Source organism: Sorex araneus, chromosome 4 (genome assembly GCF_027595985.1).
Source record: "Sorex araneus isolate mSorAra2 chromosome 4, mSorAra2.pri, whole genome shotgun sequence".
In the NCBI taxonomy this organism is placed as follows: domain Eukaryota; kingdom Metazoa; phylum Chordata; class Mammalia; order Eulipotyphla; family Soricidae; genus Sorex; species Sorex araneus.
The window spans coordinates 189,890,438-189,913,872 of NC_073305.1; the positions used below are offsets into that span (position 1 = coordinate 189,890,438).

The following is a 23,435-nucleotide window of genomic DNA, read 5'->3' on the forward strand; positions in this document are numbered from 1 at the left end:
GAAACGGCCGTCACTGACGTCCCTCAGAAGCAGGGCCGGGCGGGAGCCCCCCTGACCGCCCCCCCAGCCCCTCCCCTCCTGCCTCCGCATTTCCTTTCATTCCTTGCCAAGAGGCTGCGCCGACCCCAGCCCTTTCCTGCCAGCGGCGTTTCCAGAAGCCGCACTTCCCGTTCCACAGAGAAACACCATCCCCGGCCAAGTGGGCACGAGCCCAGCTCCCACCTCCCCCCCGCCCGCTCCACCTGCTCCCCGCACTCCCAGCCACGGGGGTGCACCGTGTGGGCACCCCCCCCCCCGCCTCCACGCCCCGGCTCAGTCCGGCCAGGGGCACTCTGGGCCAGCAGCCGGTCACCTGTCCACTCTGCCGCAGGGCAGGCGCCCTGGGACGGTCCCAGCACAGGCACACGCCAGCACGGCACAGCAGCCCGCAGGGGAGCAGAGGAGCCATCAATGCAACACACGTGGACACATCACACCTCTGTGCACACAGACCCACACGTGCACGCCTGCAACGAAGACAGAGACACATGTATGTGCACATACACACACATGTAACCATGTCCACACACATGCGCACGCCCCTCCCCCCCCCGCCAGCTCACAAGGTCCCTGTCACGTCCAGGGGCCCCCACCGACCCTTCAAGCCTCAGTGACCGCAGCCACAGCCACCGGGTGCCTGAGACCCACTCCCAGGGCGAGTGCGGAATGTTCCAGCACTAGAGCAAAAGGAAAGAAAATTCAGCGTGTGGGGAGGAGCGCTCACGGGCGCCCGGGTCCCTGGAGCCAGGGACAGGACGGCAGGACGGGAAGCGGAGACTCGGGAACGGGAGTGGCAGCAGCCCAGGGCGCGGGGCCACCAGGGAGGCTGCACCCAGGGACGCGCCAAGGCCCGCCAGGAGCCCGGGCCCCCCCAGGTGTCCGTCTGCAGCACGGGCTCCGGCCAGGCCACGCCAGGGCCACGGGCAGGAGCGGCGGCCACGCAAAGCGGGCGAGCAGAGGGCGGCCTGAGGGCCAGGAAGGGGCTTCCACCACGTCCAGTAAGGAGGAAGGAAGCCGCAGCTAAAATAAAACCCAGGGCTGGACTCGGAGGAAACAATATTAAGTGATAAGACAAAGGAAATGTCAGCGTCAGACGTGGGACACAGGGAAGTCGGCGGGACTCGGCAGGGCCGGGCCGGGCCCACTCGGGTCTGCGGAGAAGCCCCTGCCTGGGCCCCCCCCCCCCCCGTCCACGCATCACACGGGGGCCTGGGCACTGTGCGCGGGGAGAGAGAGGCCCCCCGGCCGCCGGGCTCGGCCTAACGCAGGATCCACACTCGGGCCCCGACATGCGCTCCGCCAGGCCCTGCAGGTGCGTCTCCGCTCACCGGGCGTTTCCAGGGCGGGGCCAGGCCTCCTCCTCGCACCAAACGCAGTGACTCCCCCGCCAGGCTTCCTCCTCCCGCCTAACGCAGTGACTCCCCCACCAGGCCTCCTCCTCGCACCTAATACAGTGACTCCCCCGCCAGGCCTCCTCCTCGCACCAAACACAGTGACTCCCCGCTGGAGTGGGCGGGGACCTGAGGGCCTGTCCGGGGCTCATTGCGGAACCCGGACGTCACGTCGGGAGCACTGATGGTGAGTGCAGGGTATTGGTGCATGTGCGGCTCTCTTTAATATTCAGGTTTGACATTCCGGGACCGCGTGAGGGCGGGTGCGTGGGAGGGAGAGGAGGGCGGAGAGCAAGCCAGCAAACTTTCGGGGCTGGAAAACAAAACTTGCTCCCGAGCACAGACAGCGGAGCAGGCGGCGGCTGTGGCTGGCACCCGGGAGGGGGCACTGGGGCGTGACGTGCCCGGGACAGGCCTGGCGTGCTCGAACCCTCGCACAGAGACAGACAGAACTCGCCAGGCGCTGCACGGCCGCCCCGAGCCCAGCACCCAGGCCAGCACCCAGGCAGCACCCAGGCCAACACCCAGGCCAGCACCCAGGCCAGCACCCAGGCCAGCACCCAGGCAGCACCCAGGCCAGCACCCAGGCCAGCACCCAGGCAGCACCCAGGCCAGCACCCAGGCCAGCTCCTGGCCGCGGGCTGACTGGCCGCAGGCGAGGCTCCCTGCAGGGCCCGGTGCTGGGTCTGAGGGACACGCTCCCCCGTGATGGGCCCCTGACGAGCAGCTGGCGCCCTCCAAGGAGGCCACAGATTCCCACACGCAGCTCCACCCCCCACCCCGGCCTGGGTGCGAGGTCCCGGCATTCTGGCGTCGCCCCAGCTCCCCTCTGCCCCTCCCCCGGGAGCGCGGTGCTGCCGAGGGGTGCGGGCAACCCCCCAGCACAGGAGCCGGCCCGTGGCCATGGCGTCCATCAGCCGCTCGCGTCTCTCCTTCTGGAACTGTCCTTCCTCGCCCGCACTCACTCTCCCCGCAGGGCGCCCACACTCGGAGACCAGTCCTGGGCGGGGAGGTCAGCTCGCCGGCATGCCTGTCTGTCTGTCCGTCTGTCTGTCTGTCTGTCTGTCCGTCTGTCTGCAGGTCTGCCTCACCCTCCCGCCCACGATGCCACTGCCCCAACCCACGGTGGCCCTGTGGCCACCAGGCCCCATCAGACCCCCGGCCCCTTGCACTGGCCTGTCTGTGCCTCCACAGGCCACCGGCCGCTGCTTCTGTCCGCCCGGCCTGCAGCTGGACGGGGCAGCCAGCAGGTCTGAGGGATGGGCCCGAGGCCGCAGGGGCCCTGCCTGGAGCCACACCCTGGTGGTCACCTGCTTCACGGCTTCCAGGGGGACAATCAGCAGGCCAAGGGCACTGTCCCCACAAGGCTCCTGCACCCAACATACACAATTCGTTTTCTCTAACTAAGCTTCTGTGCTGACGAAAATCCACACCAAAAATGGGCGCAGTGGTTTGGAAGCAGCAGAGACCTCTTACAGAAGGGCGCTCAGCTCCCCGGGAAGCTGCCCACAGCCTGCCTCAACGGGTGTCACTGAAGACGTCAGTGTCATGGCAGCTCACGCACACACACATGCACACACACACGCATGCACGCACACACACATATGCACGCACGCACACACACGCATGAACAGTGCACATGCACACAGGCACGTGTACACACAGGCGCACGCACACACGCATGTACACAACATGCACACATAAATGCACTCACACACGCACACATGCACACATGCACTCACACATGTGCATGCACACTCACACAACATGCACTCACACACATGAACACATACGCGTATGCATGCACACGCACACACAACATGCACGCAAAGATTTGCACATACATGTGCATGTACAAATACACACATGCACACATATGCACAGACACATGCACACACATACACATACACACACACATACACACGCACACACACACTCTCTCTCTCCCTTTCTCTGCTTCTTACAGTCCGGGCCCCAGAGACGGGCTGAGCCGGCCCTTGCTGCCCACACTTGGCCCTGCAGAAGGGCCTCTGGGCTCGCGGCTGCTCCCCAGTGGGGCTCTGCCTCAGGCAAGTCCAGACAACTCCCCCTCGGGGTGCGTTCAGCAGGTGCCCCGCAGCCCTGCCCCAAGCGGGCCACACGCCCGCCCATGTGAGAGCAGAGGCTTCCGCCCCACCTGCAGCTCCCTCGAGGCCCTCGGGTCCACACTGACCACTGCACCCCTCACCCCCAGGCTCGGGCTCCACGGGGCTCAGTCAGGTCAGAAAGAGGGGTCAGGGCCAGGGAGGGGGGCCAGTGGTCAGGGCCAGGGAGGGGGGCCAGGGAGGAAGCCCAGTGGTCAGGGGCCAGGGAGGGGGCCAGGGAGGAAGCCCAGTGGTCAGGGACCACAGACATGCCTGCATAAGGCCCCGAATCCACATCACGGGACCATGTGGCCGCAGAACACGAGCAGGTGTGCCCCAAAAACGTGGTCCCCAGAACTCCAGCCCCACCAGACGCAGATCACCCAGAGTGGTCCCTGAGGCCTGAGCACTGCTAGGGAGCACCCGTCCCCAGAAAATACCCACATGCTTCTTGCCTCTGGGAGCACTGGGCTGAGGGCAGCCACGAGGGTTGCACATAGGGAGCACGGACCCTTCCAAGGACCCGTGGCTGGCCAGACCAGCCTGATCGCCATGTGCCCAGGCCCACGTTTCAGGCTGGGAGGAGGCAGCAGGGGATCCTGGGAGCCCGGGAGGGGCCTCGAGGAAGACCAGGGCCCCTCCGTGAGGTGGAGCTCGCAGCTGGCCGCACCCCCAGGGATTCCAGCCCCCGAACAGGAAGGCTCCAGCCCCTCTCCCCCTCCCCCAGCTGCCCCTCACAGGCCCGCGGGGCTGACCCTGGGCCCTGGTCAGACGTGGGTGCAGGGAGGCATGGCCAAGGCACCCACTGCCTGCGCCCCGCTGCCCCTGCTCCCGCCCCTCCCCACACCACCCGGACCATCCTGCCGCGGGCCCAGGGGCCCCTTCCTTAACACCGCCAAGACCGCTCGGACACCCCGAAACACTGGGACAGCCCGGGGCACCCTGAGACAGCCCGGGACAGCCTGGGACACCCTGGGACACCCTGGGACAGCCTGAGACCACCTGAGACAGCCCGGAACACTCCGGAACACCACAGAACGGCCCAGGACCACCCGGGACCGCCCGGAGCAGCAGTTTTCTGTCTAGAAGCTCAGACCCACCACCCGCCTCCCCCCCCTCCCTGGACCAGCCACGGCCCCGGGCCTGCTCCAGCCCCATCTGACCATGCCAGGTCTTCAGTGGGCCTGGCCGCGCGGGTCCCACCGGGAGCCCCTCCACTTCCCTGGGACCCCCGGACCCCACAGCTGCTCTCTCTGACTGCTGCCCCTCCTGCACGCCCAACCTCACACAGCCAGAGCAGGGGCCCCTCACCCCGACCCCCCTCCCTCCCCGACACCTCAGCCCAGAGTGCTCACACTGAGTCCTGCCCCCTCCTGGACCTAGCCCTGCCCCCTCCTGGACCCAGCCCTGACCCTCCTGGACCCAGCCCTGCCCCCTCCTGGACCCAGCCCTGACCCCCTCCTGGACCCAGCCCTGACCCCTCCCAGACCCAGCCCTGCCCCCTCCCGGACCCAGCCCTGACCCCTCCCCGGCAGCTGTGGCCTCCTACACCTTGTTCCCTCCTCCCTGCAGCAGCCTCCCCTCACCTCCTCACCCCCTCACCTCCCACTGTCATCTCCCACCGTCACCTCCCCCAGACACTTACCCCCCCGTCACCCCCCCCCCGTGAGCGAGTGTGTGTGTGTGTCCCCTCGCCTCCTGCCATCCCCTGACCCCATCCCACTCGCCCTCCCAGTCCCCTCCTCCACTGTCACTCCCCCACTGCAGTCCCCTCCTCTGTCACTCCCCCAGTCACCTCTACCTCACCCCTCCTCACCCCCACCCCTCCACCTCCCCGTCACCTCCTCCCTGCTTGCCTCCACCTCCTCCCATCACCTCCTCCCATCACCTCCTCCCATCACCTCCACCCCAGCCCCCGCCTCCCTGCTGCCTCCTCCTGCCACAGCCACCTACAGGGGCTCTGCCCCGGCCCGGCCCTGCGCTCAGAGGGAGATGCCAGCCCCGGGCCAGCCCTGAACACCCTCTCGCTCCTTCTCCCCTGGGTGGGATGAATCGCAGCACCCCCGCCCCCCCCCCACTGGCCGGGCCCTGGCCTCTGGCCTCCTTCCTGCCACTGCGCTGGCCCCCGCAGCCCTCCAGCCACGCTAGGGTGGCCTTCACCGTCCCCAGGAGCTGTGACTCACTGCCCAGCACATGGTGTGCTAGTGTGCACGCAGACATGCACGCGGGCATGCAAGTGTGCGTGTATGTGTGAGGGTGCATGTGTCCACGTGCTGTGTGCAAGTGTGAAGTATGTGTGTGACAGTGTGCACAGATGTGCACGCATGTATGCAAGAGGCAATGTGCATATATGTGCATGCATGTGTACTTCAATGTGTGCACATGTGTATGAGCTTGTGTACAAGTGTGATGTGAGCATGAGCATGTGTGTATGTGAGGGTACAAGTGTGCATGTGTTTTATGCAAGTGTGAATGTGAGCTTGTGTGCATGTATGAAAGTGTATGTGTGCACATACTTGTGTACAAGTGTGTGTACATGTGTCCATGAATTTGTGTGCACGTGCATGTGGGTGGGTGTGCATTGTGCATGTGCTGGTGTGCGAATGTGAGCTGGTATATGCACGTATATGTATGTGGGAGTTGTGTGCACATGTGTGCATATGTGTGCACATGCTTGTGTGCAAGTGTGTATGCATGTGTGCACGTGTGTGCATGTGTGTGCACATGCTTGTGTGCAAGTGTGTATGCATGTGTGCACGTGTGAACATGTGCTTGACTCGTGTGCATGCCACAGCCCTGCTCCTACCATCCAGGCAGGGTTCTGGGGCTCCGACAAAGTGCTCACCACGAAGCCGGTGCCACCTCGCCGTCCCCGCTCTGCAGCCCTCCCCCCAGCCGCCGTCCTGTCAGCTGCAGGCCCGGGGACCATGCCACAGGTCCTCGCCTTGGTCTCCAGCCAGGCTGTGCTCTCGCCCTCCACCCCAACCCGCCGGGAGCCAGGCCAGCTCTGTGCTGATGCTTCCCAGGGCGCCCTCTGACGGGCCCCTCTGTGGTGGGGCACCACCCGCTGCACACGCGCCCTGACCGTGGCCTCGCCGGGAGCTGCGGGTGGGCGGGCAGCCCAGGCTCCGCTCTCGGCCCCGGGCACGGGCGGGCTGCCCGCACACCTGCCTGCCGCTGCCACCCACCTACGCGCCCACACAGCCCGCAGGAGCAGGGGGCACCCGGCGAGCAGGAGAGCCCCCCTCGGCGCGGGGTCCCCAGAGGCCCAGGAGGGCGCGGCAGGGCTAGCCTGACTCTTTCCAAGGAAGCCACAGTGTTCCCGATCACAGCGGGGAGTTTTCCTTTTAAGGGAGAAATATCCTTCGTCATGGGAAGTCCTTCCCTGCGCGGAGGGCCTTTGCACAGACGGGACCAGCCCTGGTGAGTGGGGAGGTCTCGGGCCCTGTGACTGCCCTCACGCCCGTCCACTGAAGGAAAGTTCTCCTGTTGGTGTGACCGAGGGGACAGCGCTTCCCTTTTCCTAACGGGGATTAAGTTGGGGGTTGGGGGGAGCTTTCTCTTTCGTTTTGTTTGGGGGGTTGGTTTTAGCCACACCCAGCAGTGCTCGGGGCTTACTCCCAGCTCGGTGCTCAGGGCCATCACCATGTCCAGGGGAGCGTACGGGGTGCCGGGGATTGAACCCAGGCCTGCAGCATGCAAGGCAAACGCCCACCCACCGCACTATTTAGAGCAGATTAAGTTTTCTGTGCAAATTTATGAGTTTCATCTGTCAACGTGTGTGTGTGGGAGGCGCCATCTTCCCTGGCTTCACCTTTTCTCAGCTGAATCCTCAGAGTTCGTCTTCGTCGGTGCAGGGTTTGGAAATTAGAGCTTTCACGAAATGAGCACTGAGGAACTGGCTGGCGGCGGAGCCCTGGGCTCGGGCTCCGCGGCCACAAGACACAGCCGGTCTCTCCACGGCATCTGCAGCCGGCCGGGAGGGTCCCGCCCGGCCCGGGGCCTCTCTAAGTCCCGCGTCCTCATTCCAGGTGCTGTGAGGAAACAGTCGCTGCCCCCTCCCCAGGAGCTGCCTGAGCAGACACCGGCCAACCACGTGCCAACTGGCTGCCCTCTGGGGGGTCATCCTGCGCCCGCCCCCTTCTGCAAACTGGCTGCCAGGCCCCCCCGGGGCTGGCTCTGAGCCTGCAGCCGCTCTGAGTCCCACAGTGCGCCCCGCGCACAGCCACCACCCCCCTGTGTTCCCGGGAGCACCCGCCGCGTCCGGAGCAGCTGTGCGTGCGAGAGCGGCCGGGAAGGGGTTCAGGCCCGGGTTCTGGGGACGCACTTGCCCTTCCGACTCTCGAAGAAACAGACGCGGACTTGTCATCGGAAGCACCTCCACAGGTCGCTCCCTCCCTGCACCCCGTGCCTGCGTTCCCCACCCGCCCGCTGGGCAGCGTCCCCATCGCCTACAGCCCTGCTTCTGGAACTTTCCGCTCAGGATGCTGTTCCCCGCCCCCCGCCCTGAGAAACGCAACCCAGATGAATTCACCAGAGACGCCGCGGTTTCAGCCGGTGTTTGATGGGGAACAGTCGCATTTGACACAGTCGCATTTCCTGGGACCCCACACTCAGGGTCTGGGCTAGCGGCTTCAGAGGCGAGTCCACAGGAGCACCACGCAGCTGAGCACATGCTCCACAGGGCCCTGCCGAGGGTCGGACCGGAGGACGGGAGGAAGGACGCCGGGGCCCTCACCCTCTCCAAGCCAGTTGGCTCAGCTCAGCCCCAAACAGCTGGGCACCCCTGCACCCCTGCCCGCCCGCCAGGGGCACCCAAGGCGAGCTGGACTCTGCCCTGCTGTCGGGCCAGGCCACTCACCGCTCCCTGCACACGCGCGCACACACACACACACACACACATACACACACACAAGCATGTGTGGGACTTCTCCAAGCCAAGCCGGGAGGAGTCTCGCAGCACCCAAGGGCTCCAGCTTCCCGGCCGGATCAGTGACTTCCCCGCTTGTCTGTCTTTTATGGGGGGGGGGCACACCCCGCTGTGCGCAGGGCTCACTCCTGGGTCTCTGCTCAGCATCATGCGTGGCAGTGGCTGGGGACCTCCTGGGATACCAGGGTGAGCCGCAGTTGGCTGCGGGGAAGCATCTATTATCTCCCGGCCCCTCGGCTCAGTGCTCTCTAAAGAGCTGAACCAAGTGGCCAGAGGACCAGCCCGGGGAGGTGAGCAGGGCAGACGCTGGCTCCAAGCGTCACTCTGGGTGGCGGCCACACTGCACCATCTGCGGGGTCTCCCTCCGCCGGTCAGCGACGCCTCTGACGGGCCTGGCAGGGCAGCAACACCGCCGGCCCCTCTGCCTGGCACACTCGGCCCAGTTTTGTGAGGATAGAATGAGACAGGGTGTGCAGCAGCAGCACTGGGGCTCGGCAGCCCTGGCGCCAACCTGCGTCCCAGAGGCAGGAAGACAAGGTGGAAAGAGGAGAGAGGACTAACTCGTCCCAACACGAGCAAAACCTGGGCGTACCGGGACGTTTCTCAGGACCCTGAAGCACTGGCTGCCCCAAAGGCTCGTTCTCACAGTCAACGGAGCATCTGCCTGTCTCAGACTTCGGCCAACTCCGCAGGCAGCCGCAGAAGGAGGCCGACACCAGGTAGCGGGGACGGTCAGACCTCCTCCGGACCCCCAGGCCTCTAACCCGCCCACTGTGAGCCCGCTGGACCCAGGCAGCAGGTGGGAAGGTTCTTGCCAGGGCAGACATGGCCCGGTCCCCGGGCAAGAGGCAGGTCAGCAGACGGGCTGGCCTCGAGGGCCTGAGAGAGCGCACGGTTCAGAGGGCACTGACCAGCCTGGGTTCCATCCGCAGGGACCAGCAGGGTCTCCTGCGCCCCGCCAGGCCTGACTCAAGCACAGAGCCAGGAGTAAGCCCCAAGCACTACCATGTGTGGCCCAGTCAAAAGAGAAACAATGCATGTGGCTTATACCAAGCACCAGTACCGCCCCCCAGACTCCACGATCTCTGCCTTGGTGCCCAACACACGCACCGCTTCTCTGGGCTGGTGGGAACAGACTCTGCAAGGTCCAGCTCTGTCACACGGTGCGCCTTCAGGGGAAAGCCATTAAGTGTCCTGGACCCCTGCAAGCACGGCCCAGCACGGCCGAGGGGACAGCTACCTCCAGGGCCAGCCTGCTCTAACACGCAGCAGCCCTCTTGTCCCTAAACACCCCCAAGCCCAGACCGTCAGCGCGGCACTGGGGGAGCGCCCGCCAACTCCCAACCAAGTAGTTTCCTTAGACCAGTGGCCCCAGCCCCCACCCGGGCCTGCAGAAGAAAGGGGTCCTCTCCCCCGTCCCGGCCATCGGCCCGCGGGCCATCCCGGCGCGCCACAGCGCTGCGGACTCCGGGGCTCGTGCGCCTACGGGCCACCGGGCTGTTCCCTGAGTGGACGCGCCCAGCCTGGGCAGGGCAGCGACTGCCCACGGCGGGTCCCCGTCCGTCCGGGGGGCTCCAGGTCCAGGAGCCTCCTCCCCGGCGGGAGGGTCGCGGACCCGGCGGCAGGGCCCCGGAGGGGTGCCGGCAAAGGGGGCGCGGCGGTCACTCCGGGGCCAACAGGTCGAGCGCGCGGAGCGGCCCGCGGAGCCGGCGCGCAGCCCCGGCCGGGAGCCGGGTCCCGGGTCCGGGGAGCGGGAAGCGCGCGCGGGGCCGGCGGCGCGGAGCCGCGGGTCCGGGCGGCGCAGACAAAGGCTGCGGCGCGCACGCGGTGGGCAGCGGCGCCGGCCCCGCGCGCGGCTGCCCCGGGCCGCGCCCCATCCGGCCGGCCCGGCCCGCCGCCCGCCCGGCCCCCGCGACACGCCTTCCCGGGCCCGCTGTCCCTCCCGCGGCCCGGCCGCACTCACTGGGGCTAAGGAAGCACTCGGTCAGCCTGCGGAAGCAGCTCGCGTGGGTCGAGGGTCCATCGTCCATGGCGCGGCCGGGCGGCGCCGGGCACGGCCGGGCGGCGGCGGCGGCGGGGCCGGGGCGCGGGGCGCGGCGAGCCCGGGAGCGCGGCGAGAGCGAGAGGCGCCGCCGCCGCCGCCAGAGCCGGGGGGGCCGCTCCGGGCGCAGCCGCGTCCCCCGCCGCCGGCACCGCCGCCCGAGCCGCGCGCCGCCCTCCCCGGGAGCCGCGCCGCGCCGGGAGGGGGCGGCGGCCGGGCGCGGGGGGCGGGGGAGGCGCCGCGGGGAGGGCGCGGGGGGCGGGCGCGGGGCCCTGGGGGCGGGGGACGCGGCGGCCCGGGACTGGCCGTGGTCCCCGGGGCCCCGGCCGCGCCGCGCTCCGCCCCCGCACGACCCGCGGCGCGTCGCGGGGCGCGGCCCGGCCGGGTCCTCACGTCGCGGGCCGGGGGCTCCCGGGGTCCGGCGGGGTCGCCGCCGGCCGGCGCGGCGGGGAGGCGGCGGCGGGGCCGAGCGCCGCAGTGCCGGGGCCCGGGGACGCGGCGGTGACGGCGGCGACGCCCACGGGCGGTGCGGGCGCTCCCCCACGCCGCCCGCGCCCGCCGCCCCCGCCGCCCCGACCCCCGGGGCCTCTGGCGGGGCTCGGAGTCCCCCGCCCCGCAGCTGTCCTGCGGGGGGCAACAGCCCCAGGTCAGCTGGGCTCCCGGCTGGAGAGGTCGCGCGGATTCGGGCGCCTGGCCTGAGCGCGAGTGGACGCGGCACGGCCATCGCCCATCATAAACTGGGACGCAGAGAGCTGGGCCCACTCCCAGGCCCCGCGCCCGACCCCCGCTCTGAAACAACTCGGGGCGCACGTGCACAGACTGCCCGGCCAGGGCGCCGCACTGGGCAAACGACGATGCAAAACCCCAAAAAATAAAAGCTCCGTGATACCCTGGCCTCACAGCCCCCAGAGCCCCTTGTCGCCCGTGCCCCTCCCGGACACGCCCTCCACCCGCACCGTGGATATGAACTAGGCCTCCCGACGCGCGCCCGCCAAGTCGCGCCCGGAGTTGGGGACTCGGCGCGCCCGCCCGAGCGCACAGACGCTCGACCGGCCGCCTCTCCGCCCGCGCGCGGCGGGGCCCCCACAGGGCTCGGAGCCGGGGGCAGCGGCCGGCCCAAGGCCGGCCGGGTGTCGAGGCCCCGGACGGGACGAGGCCACGTCCCGCGAGTGGAGGCCGCTCGCCGAGGCTCAGCTTTGCGGACGAGCGAGGCGCGAGCGCGCGGGGCAGGCGCTGGCTGGTGGCAGCCGGGTCCAGGACTCCGGGTGCGGGCGCTCTTGCCTCGCCCTGCGAGATCGCGTCTCTCCGTCCAGCTCTGTGTGTGTTTGTTTGTTTGTTTCTTGAGTGCTCCAGATTCTTCCCTAGTGTGTGCGTATTCCCGCCGCTCGGACTTGGGGACTTGGGGGGAAGGGCGCGGCTACTTGCATCAGACTGAGCCGGTGGGGCAGTTCCCCTCTCCGCAGGTGGGCGGGCCGGCCAGTCGGCGCTTAGGGCGGGTGGACCCGAACGCGGCGCAGAATTCGCGCGGACTGTCGCACCTGCTGAACGTCAGCCCCCAAATCTGCAGAACGAAAAGTGGCCCTGAGAATCCCACCTTCCTGAGCGACGGGGTTTGCCCTGGGGTTTCGTTATTCTTCCCGGCGATTCCAAGTCCTCGAAAGACTGCCAGGCTCCCGGTCTCGTGCGCAAAGCTGGGCGCGCCAGGACCAGCCGCGCACGGTGAGCCCGGGATGCGCCCGCGAGGGCGGGAATCGGCACAGTTGCCCCCAGGTGTGCTGAGCGCTTGCCGCCCCGCACCCCACCCCAGCTGCGTGCAGGGCAGGGGAGGGCGCGTCTGTCCGCAGAGCTTTCACAGTTCGTTCTTTTGCCATGTTTACGTTTTCCTCCTGATTTAAGTTTCCCTTCCTTGAGCTTTTGGAGTTACCAGAGTTGACTCTGCAATGTCAAAGGACTTTGCGTTTGATTTGAACATGAGCTTCCCTGGGTCCCGGGCTGGTCTCAGAGAGGGGCGGGATGCAGGATGCAGGGGAGGGGGAGTTCAAACATTTGTTCTCTGAGTCTTTGCTGTCTGAAGGAGAACTTGGGGATCTCCAGGAACCCCTATCCGGAATCCACCTTCTCCCCATTCTCCATCCTTCCTCTCTTCACTCCCTTACTAGAAGGGACGCAGTTCCTGGACAAATTAAAAACGAAACAGCATGACAGGAGGAAGGAAGGTGAGCGCGCAGCGGCCACTGAGGACCTATTACCTAGCCGGCGAGATGCTCTGCGGGATGCAGAATTCCAGTCCCCTGGGGGTCCTTGCTGTCTCCACGCCATTCCCATTCTGTCATCTTTCGTTCCAGGCAAAGGTTTGCTTCCACAAAGAAGAGGACAAAGCCTAGTTCACTCACCTCCCCCCCACCCCCGCCACGCAGGTACAGCAACACCTGTGTGAGGTGTTTTCTCTGTTCCTGTCCTCTGTGAGCTGCAGGGCAGGGAAGGGAAGTGGCACTAAGCGTCTGTGCCCCAGAGCATGGAACCCAGGTGCCCGGTGCCAGCGCCTAGCTCTGTGTGCCCGGCTGCCATTGCTTGTGAGGTCCAGATGTTCTCAGATCGCAGCACCTGGGCAGCTGGACACTCAGCAGGCAGGCGCTGGCCGTGGTCACTCTCCCTCATTCGAGCAGGTGGACAGAGCTGCACATCTGCAGAGAACAGACATCAAGAGGCTGGCAAAGGCAAGTCAACACCTGCCCGGACCAACGCCACTAGTAGATGATTTGCAGTTTTGTGAGGTTCTGAGCAAGATACATCATTCTGAGACGGGGACCAGCTCCGGGGAAACAGGTTTTCCACATGGACTTTCCTGTTCCGCTGTTAGCGGGTCACCCACAGCTCTGCTGGCCAGGCACACGGATAGTGTCTCACACTAACTCTGCAGGCCAGGGGGGTTGTGAACATGTCACCCATGCCGTCGGCTGCCAGACACCTGAGGACCCCAAGCTCACCAGTGCCTGCACCGCTGGTTCCATGCATGCCTCCTCTGCGTTTGCTCATGCCCAGACCTTCCCATGGCCCCTGGTCGGATCCTTCACCTGCACACATGGGTCTGTCTCGGTACCCTGAAGAGATCAAGTGTATGTGAACTAGAACTGACAACTGATTCCATGTCCAGGGGGTCGCAAGCCAGCCTGGCAGTTGCTTGCTGCTCCACGCCCACTTAGCAGAACCAGCACCCAGCACCCAGCGCCGAGTGCACCCTGAGCCCATTTTCTCTCTGTCGCTCTGTGGTCTTGACCAACGTGAGGGCGATGCCCTGACAGTGTCACAGTGCAACCTAAAGAAAAGCCCACTCTGATTTTAGTAAATATATATATATATATTATTATTATTATAGAGCAATGCTGTGAATGGAGCAGTGTTAAGCACAGACCAGAAACGATCCTTCAGCCACCCCGAACATATCTAGGTTTTCAGTTTCAACTAAATGATGTTTATAAACTTAAAGTAGAAATAAAATAAACTATAACTTTATGATTGATTTATGTTATTAAAACAACCTGAAAAACAACACGAGTTCTATTTTTTCTGACAAAAGAAAGCATCAAAATCATGTTTAAATTTAATTGAAATATGTTACAATGGCATATCTTTTAATTATTCGCATTTGGAGTGAATCTTAAGAATCCATATTTCTGGGGAAAGGATACATTTCTTGACAAGTAATAAAACCCAAGTGACAATTTTATTAAACCAAAGCTAAGTATCTAATTCTCCCCGAAAATAACCCTGACTAAATAGCTGTGAATTTTCGGTAATGAGGGTGCTGGTGAGGTGTCGTGACCAGTCCCGAGTTCTCCTGAAACCCAGGTGAGCATTCTTCTCATCTTAGACTATCATCTTGGGGCGATAGCACAGCGGGGAGGGCGTTTGCCTTGCATGCAGCCAACCCGGGTTTGATCCCCAGCGTCCCGTATTCCTGAATGCAGAGTCAGGGGTAACCCTTGAGCATTGCCTGATGTGACCCAAAAAAGCCAAGAAAAGAAAAGAACTCCTGTGATCTTAAAATCCGGAACTCAATTTATAAGGTATTGTGCTAAAAACGTATCGAATCACTGAAATTTGTAGAATTCACACCCCCTTTCATTTCTCAAAACCAGGTCCAAATTTGGATGCAACCATGAACCCTCCTTCAATGGCAAACACTTCATCAAACTTTGGAAAGTCAGACATGCCTATTTCATTGGAGACTGTGTTTTAAACACCAAATAAAAATGCAGTGAGAGAAGACAGGATACCCTGTAGCCATACTGAGAGCGGTCTTGCAGTTCCAGGGGTCCTGCTGGAGGTCTTGCAGTTCCCGGGGTCCTGCCGGGACTGGGGGGGGGCCTCAGGAGTCAAGCACGACCGAGGGAGAAGGACAGACACCCCCTGACCTTACTCTTGCGGAATAGTGAAGGCAACCCAGGAGGAGCCAGCATGGAACACAGAGCTGGATTACAGAGCTGGGTTCCTGCGAGGGTGGGCAGGGCTGCATGGGTGGGCAGAAGCATCAGGAGACAGTGGCGGGCAGGGGGACTCCTGGGCAATGAGCTGAGTGAGATGAGGAGCGAACCTCAAACCCACAGCATCAAGGCTGTGGCCAGCCTGGCCCTAAACTAGCACTAAGTGGGTTTTAAAAAGCACCGTAGCACTGCAGCACAGTCGTCCCGGTGTTCATCGATTGGCTCGAGTGGGCACCAGTAACATCTCTATGATGGGACTTCCTGTTACTGGTTTTGCCATACCGAATACGCCACGGGGAGCTTGCCTGGCTCTGCTGTGCGGGAGACACTCTCGGGAGCCTGAGCACCAGCGGTGTGCAGAGATCACTCCCGGGTGCCGCGTACTGCACCCAGGATGGCCGCGTGCAAGACGATGCCTCCCTGCCCTGCCCTTACCCTCGCCTGTCTCCCGGCTCTCAAGTCTCTCCTCTCGCCACCTGATTTCATCGGCCACGGATTCCCGGTCGGGAAACTCAGGAGCCGCCACGATTCTTCTTGAAAGACAAAAACGGAAAAGGAAATCACTTGCTTCCTCACTCCAGGGAGCACATTCTTTCCTTCTCACTAGAACAAGAGGAACACAGGGTGGAGAGGCGGCAGGACGGGGCCTGCACGCAGCCGCCCCGTCCGTGTGTCCAGTCCAAGCACAGCCAGGTGTGACCCAAATACCAGAAGGAAAAGAAGATAAAGCCACGGAGGGAAATGCCCGCTGGGCAGAGCACGTGGCCAGGCCCCGAGGGTGGGGCAGGCGGGCTCCATTCTGCTTCCCGTCACTCACGTGCCAGAGAGAGAACCGAGACCTCCCCCCACCAGTACAGCGATGCCCCCACACAGGCACGCCTTCTTGCTCACACGCAGAGGCAGAGAGAGCACTGCATGAGTGAGCACGCGAGTGAGCCCTGTCCCCCCCACAGGACAGGTCATGTTGGCCGCCTGTTGTTTTTATTTCTGGGGTCACAATAGGGATGTGGGGCCTCTCTCTTCCTCCTTTGGGGCAGGGTGTTTGGGAGTCACACTGGAGCCCTCAGGGCACTCCCTGGCTCTGGCGGGAGCACGGACAGCAGGCTTGGGCTTCCGTGCAGCCCGCCTGGCTTCCATCCCCAGCACCACAGACGGGCCCCCTGACCCACCAGGAGTGATCCCGGAGCACAGAGCGAGGAGCAAGCCCTGAGCACCCCCTAAACGTGGAGCCAAGGGCCAGAGAGATGCACCATGGACGTGACACCTGTCTGGCACGTGGCCAAGCTGGGCCTCACCCCTGAGCACAGAACCAGAGTGATCCTGCAGCGCAGCCAGTGTGGCCCCCAAATAAACCAAGTGGGTGAAGCAACTAAAACCAAGTTCAGCTTGAATCGTGGCTTTTATCCGGCGGTCTGTCACGGCGGGTAAGTCACAGCTGGCTGCCACGACGGCTGTGAACGCTTCCCAGGAAGGCCTCTCCTAGTTCCGGGGCTACCTGCAGGCAATGGCCTGGTGTGTGGGGAAACTGCCCGGGCAGGGGTGGGAGCGCAGGTCCTGGGGTCTGAGAATATTCCAGACCACCACCTGCGCCTTAGGTCATTAAAGAGAGACATGCAGGAAAACACGGGGCTCGCTGCAGGGGTCCTGGGGGATCCCCAGGGTCCCCGTGGTGGCAGGAGCCACACACACACAAGAAAACATGCATATACATGCATGCACACAAAAGTACATGTGCACACATGCGCACACACACAAGCGCATGTGCACACATGCACATACAAGCACACAAGTGCATTGCACACATGCATGCACATATACATGCACACACGCATGTGCACACATGCACACACAAGTATGTGCACACACATGCACGCACATACACACACACATGCACACACGCACCACAGATCTCTTCCGACACTTCTGATTTCAAGGAATAAGCTCAGGTGTTTACTGTTACTTTCTCTGATTTGGGGGGTCAGTAGTTTTAACTGATTTTCTCTTCCTGCTTTAACTTTTTGCTTGCTCGTTTCCTGCTTTCTTGGCTCCGTTACTGGGAGCCTTGCTTTCTCCTGCAGGACGGGAGGCGTCTATCTGTAGCTTCCCATGAGTGGAGCTTTGCGGGGGACCAGAACCTCCAGAATCTTCCCTTTCCTGTGGCTCCTCAGACCCGCTGTAATGATCCTCGGCTGTCTGCGTCCACGGGGGCCTCCTTGGAAGGGGTAGGGACCATGTTGACCGCCTGTTGTTTTATTTCTTGGGTCACAGGAGTGAGGTGGGGCCTCTCCTTTCCTCTCCTGAGGCAGGGGGTTGGGAGTCACACCTGGGCACGCGGGGCTCCTCCTGGCTCTGTCCTCAGGGGGGACCCTGCTCGTGCGAGGGGCGTGGAACCAGCGGCAGCAGGACGCAAGGCCAGTGCCTGCCCTGTTCTCCCCCCGACCCCACGCCTCTCCCTTAAGGCACACTCGAGTGTTCACTGCACACAGGGAGGCTGCGGGGTGCAGACACTGGCCGGGCAGGTGCCTGTCTCCTGGCTGAGCTCCTGCCAGCTGTGTCCCTGTGCCACACCTCCTCTGAGCTCCTGGATCCATCCGGACTGCGGGAGGGTCACCTCGCAGAGGAGAGCCTGCAGAGACGCCGGAGCGGAGCCAGACATGCGCCTCACTCGCCGGGCAGAGACGCCACCTTACAGCACACGAGAGGAGAGACGTGGGTTCCTGGTGTCAGAACAGCCCGGCCTGGGACCCCCGGAACCGCCCTCGCGCCCCGTCCTTCGTCCAGGGGGGAATCACGGCCTTTGCTTCTGGACGGCATGTGTTTCGGCCCCTGCTCTCAGGACGCCGTGTCCTGGGTGCCCGCGTGCCCGGGCGGAGGGGCCCTTTTGGGAGTCCTGGCACGGCCGGGGTAGCTCCCCGAGCCCCGGGGACAGCCGTGTCCAGGAAACGGATCTGGTGTGGCAACACCCAAAGGGGAGTGTGAGCTCCCGGAGAGAGGACACGCTTCCTTCCTGGGGACGCCTGGCTGGAGCGCGGGGCCGCACCCGGGTGGGCAGTGCAGGGGCCACCTCAGATGAGGTTAGCAGGGAAGCCCGGCCCTGCGGAAAGGGGTCCCGGCCTGGGTGCACGGCACCCCCGCCCCCACCCCGTCCATCCAGACCCAAGTCCCCTGCACGCCACCGACGGCTCCTCCAGATCACCCCTCCCAGTTTGGGTCTGAGTCACCCTGACCCCCAGCCCAAAGCCGCCCTTCTGCTGTCACCCCCAGGCCTTCCTCCCCGCAGGCCACGGTCCCCTTCTAGCCCCCCAGGGCAGCGGCCGGGCTCTCTCTGAGACGCCACCTGCACACACAGACGCCGGGACTGTCCCGCTGGGTCCTAACGTGCAGTCAGGGGGAAGTGCCCCCTCCCTGCCCCTCCGGGCAGAGCCCGATCCTCCTCCCAAGGGTGCCGCCCCCACCCCGCACCCAGCGCTGCAGCGTCTCCCACCCCCCAGCCCTTGCCCACCCACACGTACCTGCTCCCTCTCCTCTGCCTCCCACCCCCTCTTTGTACTAACAGGTTTTATACATTAGCTTTTACCAAAAAGGAAAGAAAAATCCCTTTGAGTGATAAATTAGCAGGCACACTCTCTCACACGCGGCGAGAGTCTACCCTAGCAACAGCCGCCCCATCGGCTGCCGCTGGGAAGGTGCTCTGGGCTGAGTTGGCCTGGAGGGAGCAGGGGCCAGCACAGGGCCAGCACAGGGCCGGGCACCTCTGGGCGCTTCTGGGGAGGCCTGGGGGGAGGGGCGGGGTAGGCAGGGGGGAGCTGCAGGCAGGGCCGGGCCGGGCCGGGGCAGAGGCCTGCGTGTCCAGGGCTGTTCCTCTCGTCTTCTCTTCAGGACAGGAGCCCGGCAAGGCCCCTGCCCGCAGGGGAGACAGGGAGGCTCACCGCCCGACGCCCACTCCCCTTGGCCGGGGACACGATGACCTCTGGGCAGCAGGGAACCTCGGGCGGGCCAAAGCCTGGGGGGCCCCGCCCTGCCCCCCGCCTACACACACACACACACACACACACACACACACCACGCAGGGGAGGTGACCCCGGGAGCCCCCGCTGTGACGGGGCAGTGTGGGTCCCGGCCCCAGTTTCACACGGGCTGGCCTCAGACACACCCATGTCCCGTTTCCTGCGGAAGCAGCTTCACACAGGCTGGCCCCACACGTGCGCATGTCCCGTGTCCTGCGGAAATGGCCTCACGCGGGCTGGCCTCACGCACACCCACGTCCTCCTCCATGTTCTTTCTGAGCCGAGAGGCCACCGCTTCCGTGTCTGGCGGGAGGAGCAGAAGGGCCAGTCAGGAGGCCGTGCTCCTGGGAGTCTGCAGGCTGCGGACCCCCGGCCCCGGGCAGCCCTCCAGCAAGGCCGTCCGTGGCCGCGGAGCACAGGGCAGGGTGCGGGGGCAGCTCGGCTGCCCGGGGACCCGAGGGTGGGACGCGCACAGGCTCCCGTTGGTGCGGGAAACGGGTGTCGTGACGGGTGCTGTGCGGTGCTGGGGCGCATGCCGGGGTTCTTACTGGGTGCTGCTGGGTGCCCTCGCACCCGGAGAGGCCTCTGGGGCCGTGTCGGGCGAGGGGACCCCGAGGAAGCACGATTAGGACCTGGAGCAGACGCACGACCGAGCGAGGAAAACTGTCTCGCTGGGAGAGGGGACAGGATTCCTCACGGAATTCCTTCCCGCCGGCTTCAAGAGCTTCGCGGTGCCCCGCTGTAAGGCCCGCACCCTGCATGCTCCCGCGCAGCACTGGGACAGGCCTGTCCACGGGTGGGGGGGGGGGGGGGGCGCGGCGGGCAGCTCCACAGCTCCCCCTGCTGGCAGGGTGGCTGCTGCACAGCCCGTCTCAGGGCACGTGCCAGGGAGAGGCCGTGGCCCAGAGGGGTACACAGGAACACGGGAACATGGGAACACAGGGACACAGGGACATGGGGACATGCAAACACAGCAACATGGGGACACAGGAACATGATACAGGACACAAGGACATGGGGACAGAGGGACACGGGAACTCAGGAACATGGGGACATAGGAACATGGGAACATGGGACATGGAAACACAGGAACTTGAAAACACGGTAACATGGGAACATGAGAACACAAGAACACGGAACATGGGAACATGAGAACATGTCTCCTCTGCCCAGTGCAGGCTACCGGCACCCCCAGGCCCGGGGCCGGGCCGCACAGCATGGCAGAGCCCCAGAGCCATGTTCTCTGGGGCGCCTGGAACAGAGTTCGAGGGCGGGCCCGGCCAGGCCCGGCTCCCAGCCCAGCTCCCGGCCTGCGCGGCCAGATCCCCGCTCACACGCTCAGAGGGGCCATCCCGGGGGCCCGTGGGAGCTTCCGAGAGGCTGGCAGTCTCGGCCCCACCCGGCCCGGGGCCCGAGTGGGCGGGTGTGGGGCTCAGAGTACCACACAGGGGGGTCTCCGGGCAGGGCTCAGGGCCCGGGAACAGGGGTCCCGGCAGGAGCTCGGCCCCTCCCAGATGTGGGGGCCTCGGGCCTGCTCGGAGCCGCTGTCCCCCGCGGCCCAGGCCGGCCCCAGAGCACCCGTCACAGGCGGCGGGCGCGGAAGCCGCATCTTCTCGAGCTGGCCGCAGTCCTCCTGGCGCGTCCCTCGCCCGAGCACTTTGCCGAGTGTCCAGGGGCCTCGGCAGCACAGCCCCGCTCGCGCCCGGGAGAGACGCCTCCCCCGAGAAGTGCCATCAGGGCGCTCCTGGGAGGCGGCGGCGCAGAGTGACAGGAGGAAGGGAAGGAGACAAAGGCTGGTGAGTGACTTACAGTTTCCCCTGCTCAGACGTTCGCAGAAGGACCGAGATGCTAGCGGGGAAGTTCTGGCGTCCCAAAATAGCTCCGAGCCGCTGCTCCCGCCCTCCCTCCCCTCCCTCCCCTGTCCGCCCCCACCCGCCCATCCTCCACCTCCTGGGGGCACCTGCCGGGAGCCCTGGGGAGAGGCCCCAGAGCTGCGTTCTGCCTGGCAGAGACCCTCCTCGAACTCCCGATCACGCGGTGAGCAGGTCCCCACAGGGTCTGGGGACAGAGAGGAGCAATGAGGAGCACTGGCCCCGGGGTCACCCCAGGCGCATCGCACGGGCTGCCTCGGCCCGAGGGGCCTTCCCGTGGCCACCCACTGAGGAGGGGGCAGCCCTGCTTCTTTCCGCGGGTGGAGACAGGCCCCCGGCAGCGCCTGCCTTGCCAGGCTGTGCAGGGCCCCGAGCCCACCAGGAGGGGGCCCAGAGTCTGCTCTGAGCACCCACCGCCGAGTGTGGCCTGGGTGGGGGGACGGGGGTGCCGGGCACTGCCCTGGCCAGGCCGCCCGGACCCCAGCCTGGGGCCCCGGGACAGACGGCGGGAGGCCGACCCCCAGGCCTGCTGTCCCGCACACTGCCAGGCTCGGAGCTGGGCCTTCCTCCCCATTGATACGGCGAGGGGACGGGGTCTCTGCCCAGTCCGTCGGGGGGGAACGGACGCAGAGCTGGCAGGACGGCCCAGTGGGCACCCCGGGAACTGTCCATCATGCTCCTGAGCAAGCCGCCGCAGGCAGCCGGCAGGGCGAGGCCTACGGCTGACCTCTGGGCCACTGGGGAGAGAGCGGGGGTGGGGGGGCAGACACTGGGGGCCCCAGGCTGAGTCGGAGGCCCCTGAGGGCCCATGTGTGCCGGGGCGAGCCCCTCCACGGGCTCCGCCAGCTGCTTTCCTCCAGTTCGGCGCGGGGCTGTCCGGGAACCTCCTGGCCGAGCTGGGGGCCTCCTGCAGGCGCGGGAGTCCCTCTGCCGTCCTGGGGATCGGGACCGGCATCAGCTCCAGGCCGGGCTCGCGCCTCACGCCGGGCTGTCTCGGCCCCCGGACCTTTGCCTTTCTGCGAGAAGCTGCGTGTTGGGAGAAGCAGGTGCAGGCGCGGCCTCCGCAGGGAGCTGCCCCGGGCGGGTGCTGGCCCGTCCCCTGCAGCGCGCGGACAGGCACGGAGCCTCCTTCCCGGGAGCTGCTCCCTCGGCACCGCAAACAGGCAGGGCTGCGGGGGGCAGGGCAGGCCGGGCAGCCCCCCCCCCCGGAAGAAGACTCCCTGGGGCCCCCGGGTGCAGCCCCTGCCCCTCCCCCTGCCCTCCGAGCCCCCCCAGCCCCCCGTGGCAGGGCCCACGTCAGCCGCTCCAGGGCGCGTCCCTCCCAGGGTCCTCTCTGCCTGCGCCTCTGACGCCTTCGGGGACGCACTCGGTCGGCGCTTCCTGAGTCGACGGCCGCGCCCGGAGCAGACGCCCCGGGAATTGATAAGCAGCAGCTGACGTCAGGCCCGTGAATCAGCCTGAGTAGGAGCCCTTGGCTCGGCGCCTCGCAGCTACGAGCCGGGAGCTGAGAGGCACCTCGCCGGTGGCAGGGGCAGCGGTCACCCCCGGCCGGACCCTGAACGTCCCCTAGACGTGCAGCAGGCGCGAGGCCGGGAGCCTGGCCGCCAGCTGTGGGCAGCTCTGCTCTGGTGGAGAGGCCTCAAGGCCTGGCCTGGAGACCCTGAGTGGACGATGGCCTCCGGGGGCCGACTACTGCCCCCGCACCCTGGGGTGAAGGGTTCGACGTGTTCGGGGCACAGGGCTGCAGCGGGCGGGCGAGGCCTCGGGCACGCCTGTCTCCGGGCCTCCTGCCCTCCCTGCCGACACGCCACCCCCGGGGCCACTCCCCAGACACGGGCTCTGTCCACTGCAGTCGTGGGCCCTGGGCCTCTCTGCCCCGAGGCCCCTCCTGCCTGCTCCGCAGCTGCCGTCCCGGGGCGAGGCCGGCCTGAGGATGGCCGTCGCAGCCTCTGAAAGGTGCTCACGGGACGGCGTCACCGTCACGGCAGGTGCAGGGGCAGCCCGTCCTCTCCAGCCCATCCTGCCCCCGAGAGCAAGCAGCGTCCTCTGCAGCAGGAAGGCGCTGCCCGCTGACCACCGTCCGACGGGGCCGGGGAAGTGCACCTCCTACTCGGTTCCACGGAAACCCCCGGGGCGTGGACACGCACCTGTGTTGCGGCTGTTTCCTTCCCTGCGGCACCCGAGCCCAGGCTGGGCTAACTAGCCCAGGGGCCACATTCCAGGGGTCACGTGTTAACTGGAACCTCCCCCCATCACCTTGCTGTGAGGGTGGGATGCAAGAATCAGTGCTCCACTACCCAGCTGGTTATTTGTGGGGGCGGGGAGACTCCCTCGAAGTGCTCAGGGGCCGAGCATCCACCCGCCCTAACCACTGCACCACCTCCCAGCCCCGAAACCCTTGACCTGAGTGACGTGAGTTTTGCCGTGGTTCGCCATGTGAAGGTCGGTTCTGATTTTTACTCTTCCCGGGACACGTGGTCTGAAACTCGAGTTACGTGCCGTCGTCTAAGAGGCTGCGCACTCCTGAAACGCGAGGAGCAAGCACGCCC

At 65.6% G+C, this 23,435-nt stretch overlaps 1 protein-coding gene across 3 annotated transcripts in view; it reads right to left on the bottom strand.

Moving 5' to 3' along the window:
- PDE10A (phosphodiesterase 10A) overlaps positions 1-23,435 on the bottom strand; it is a 370,412-nt gene that overhangs the window by 220,932 nt on the left and 126,045 nt on the right. The window contains exon 1 of one of the 3 annotated variants that reach the window (XM_055137219.1): positions 10,447-10,574. The exons of the other annotated variants lie outside the window; for them this stretch is intronic. Within the exon in view, the coding sequence (XP_054993194.1) occupies positions 10,447-10,513 (67 nt within the window). The 5' untranslated portion in view covers positions 10,514-10,574. Of the gene's footprint in view, positions 1-10,446; positions 10,575-23,435 lie in introns of those variants that run through there. 3 annotated transcript variants of the gene reach the window in all.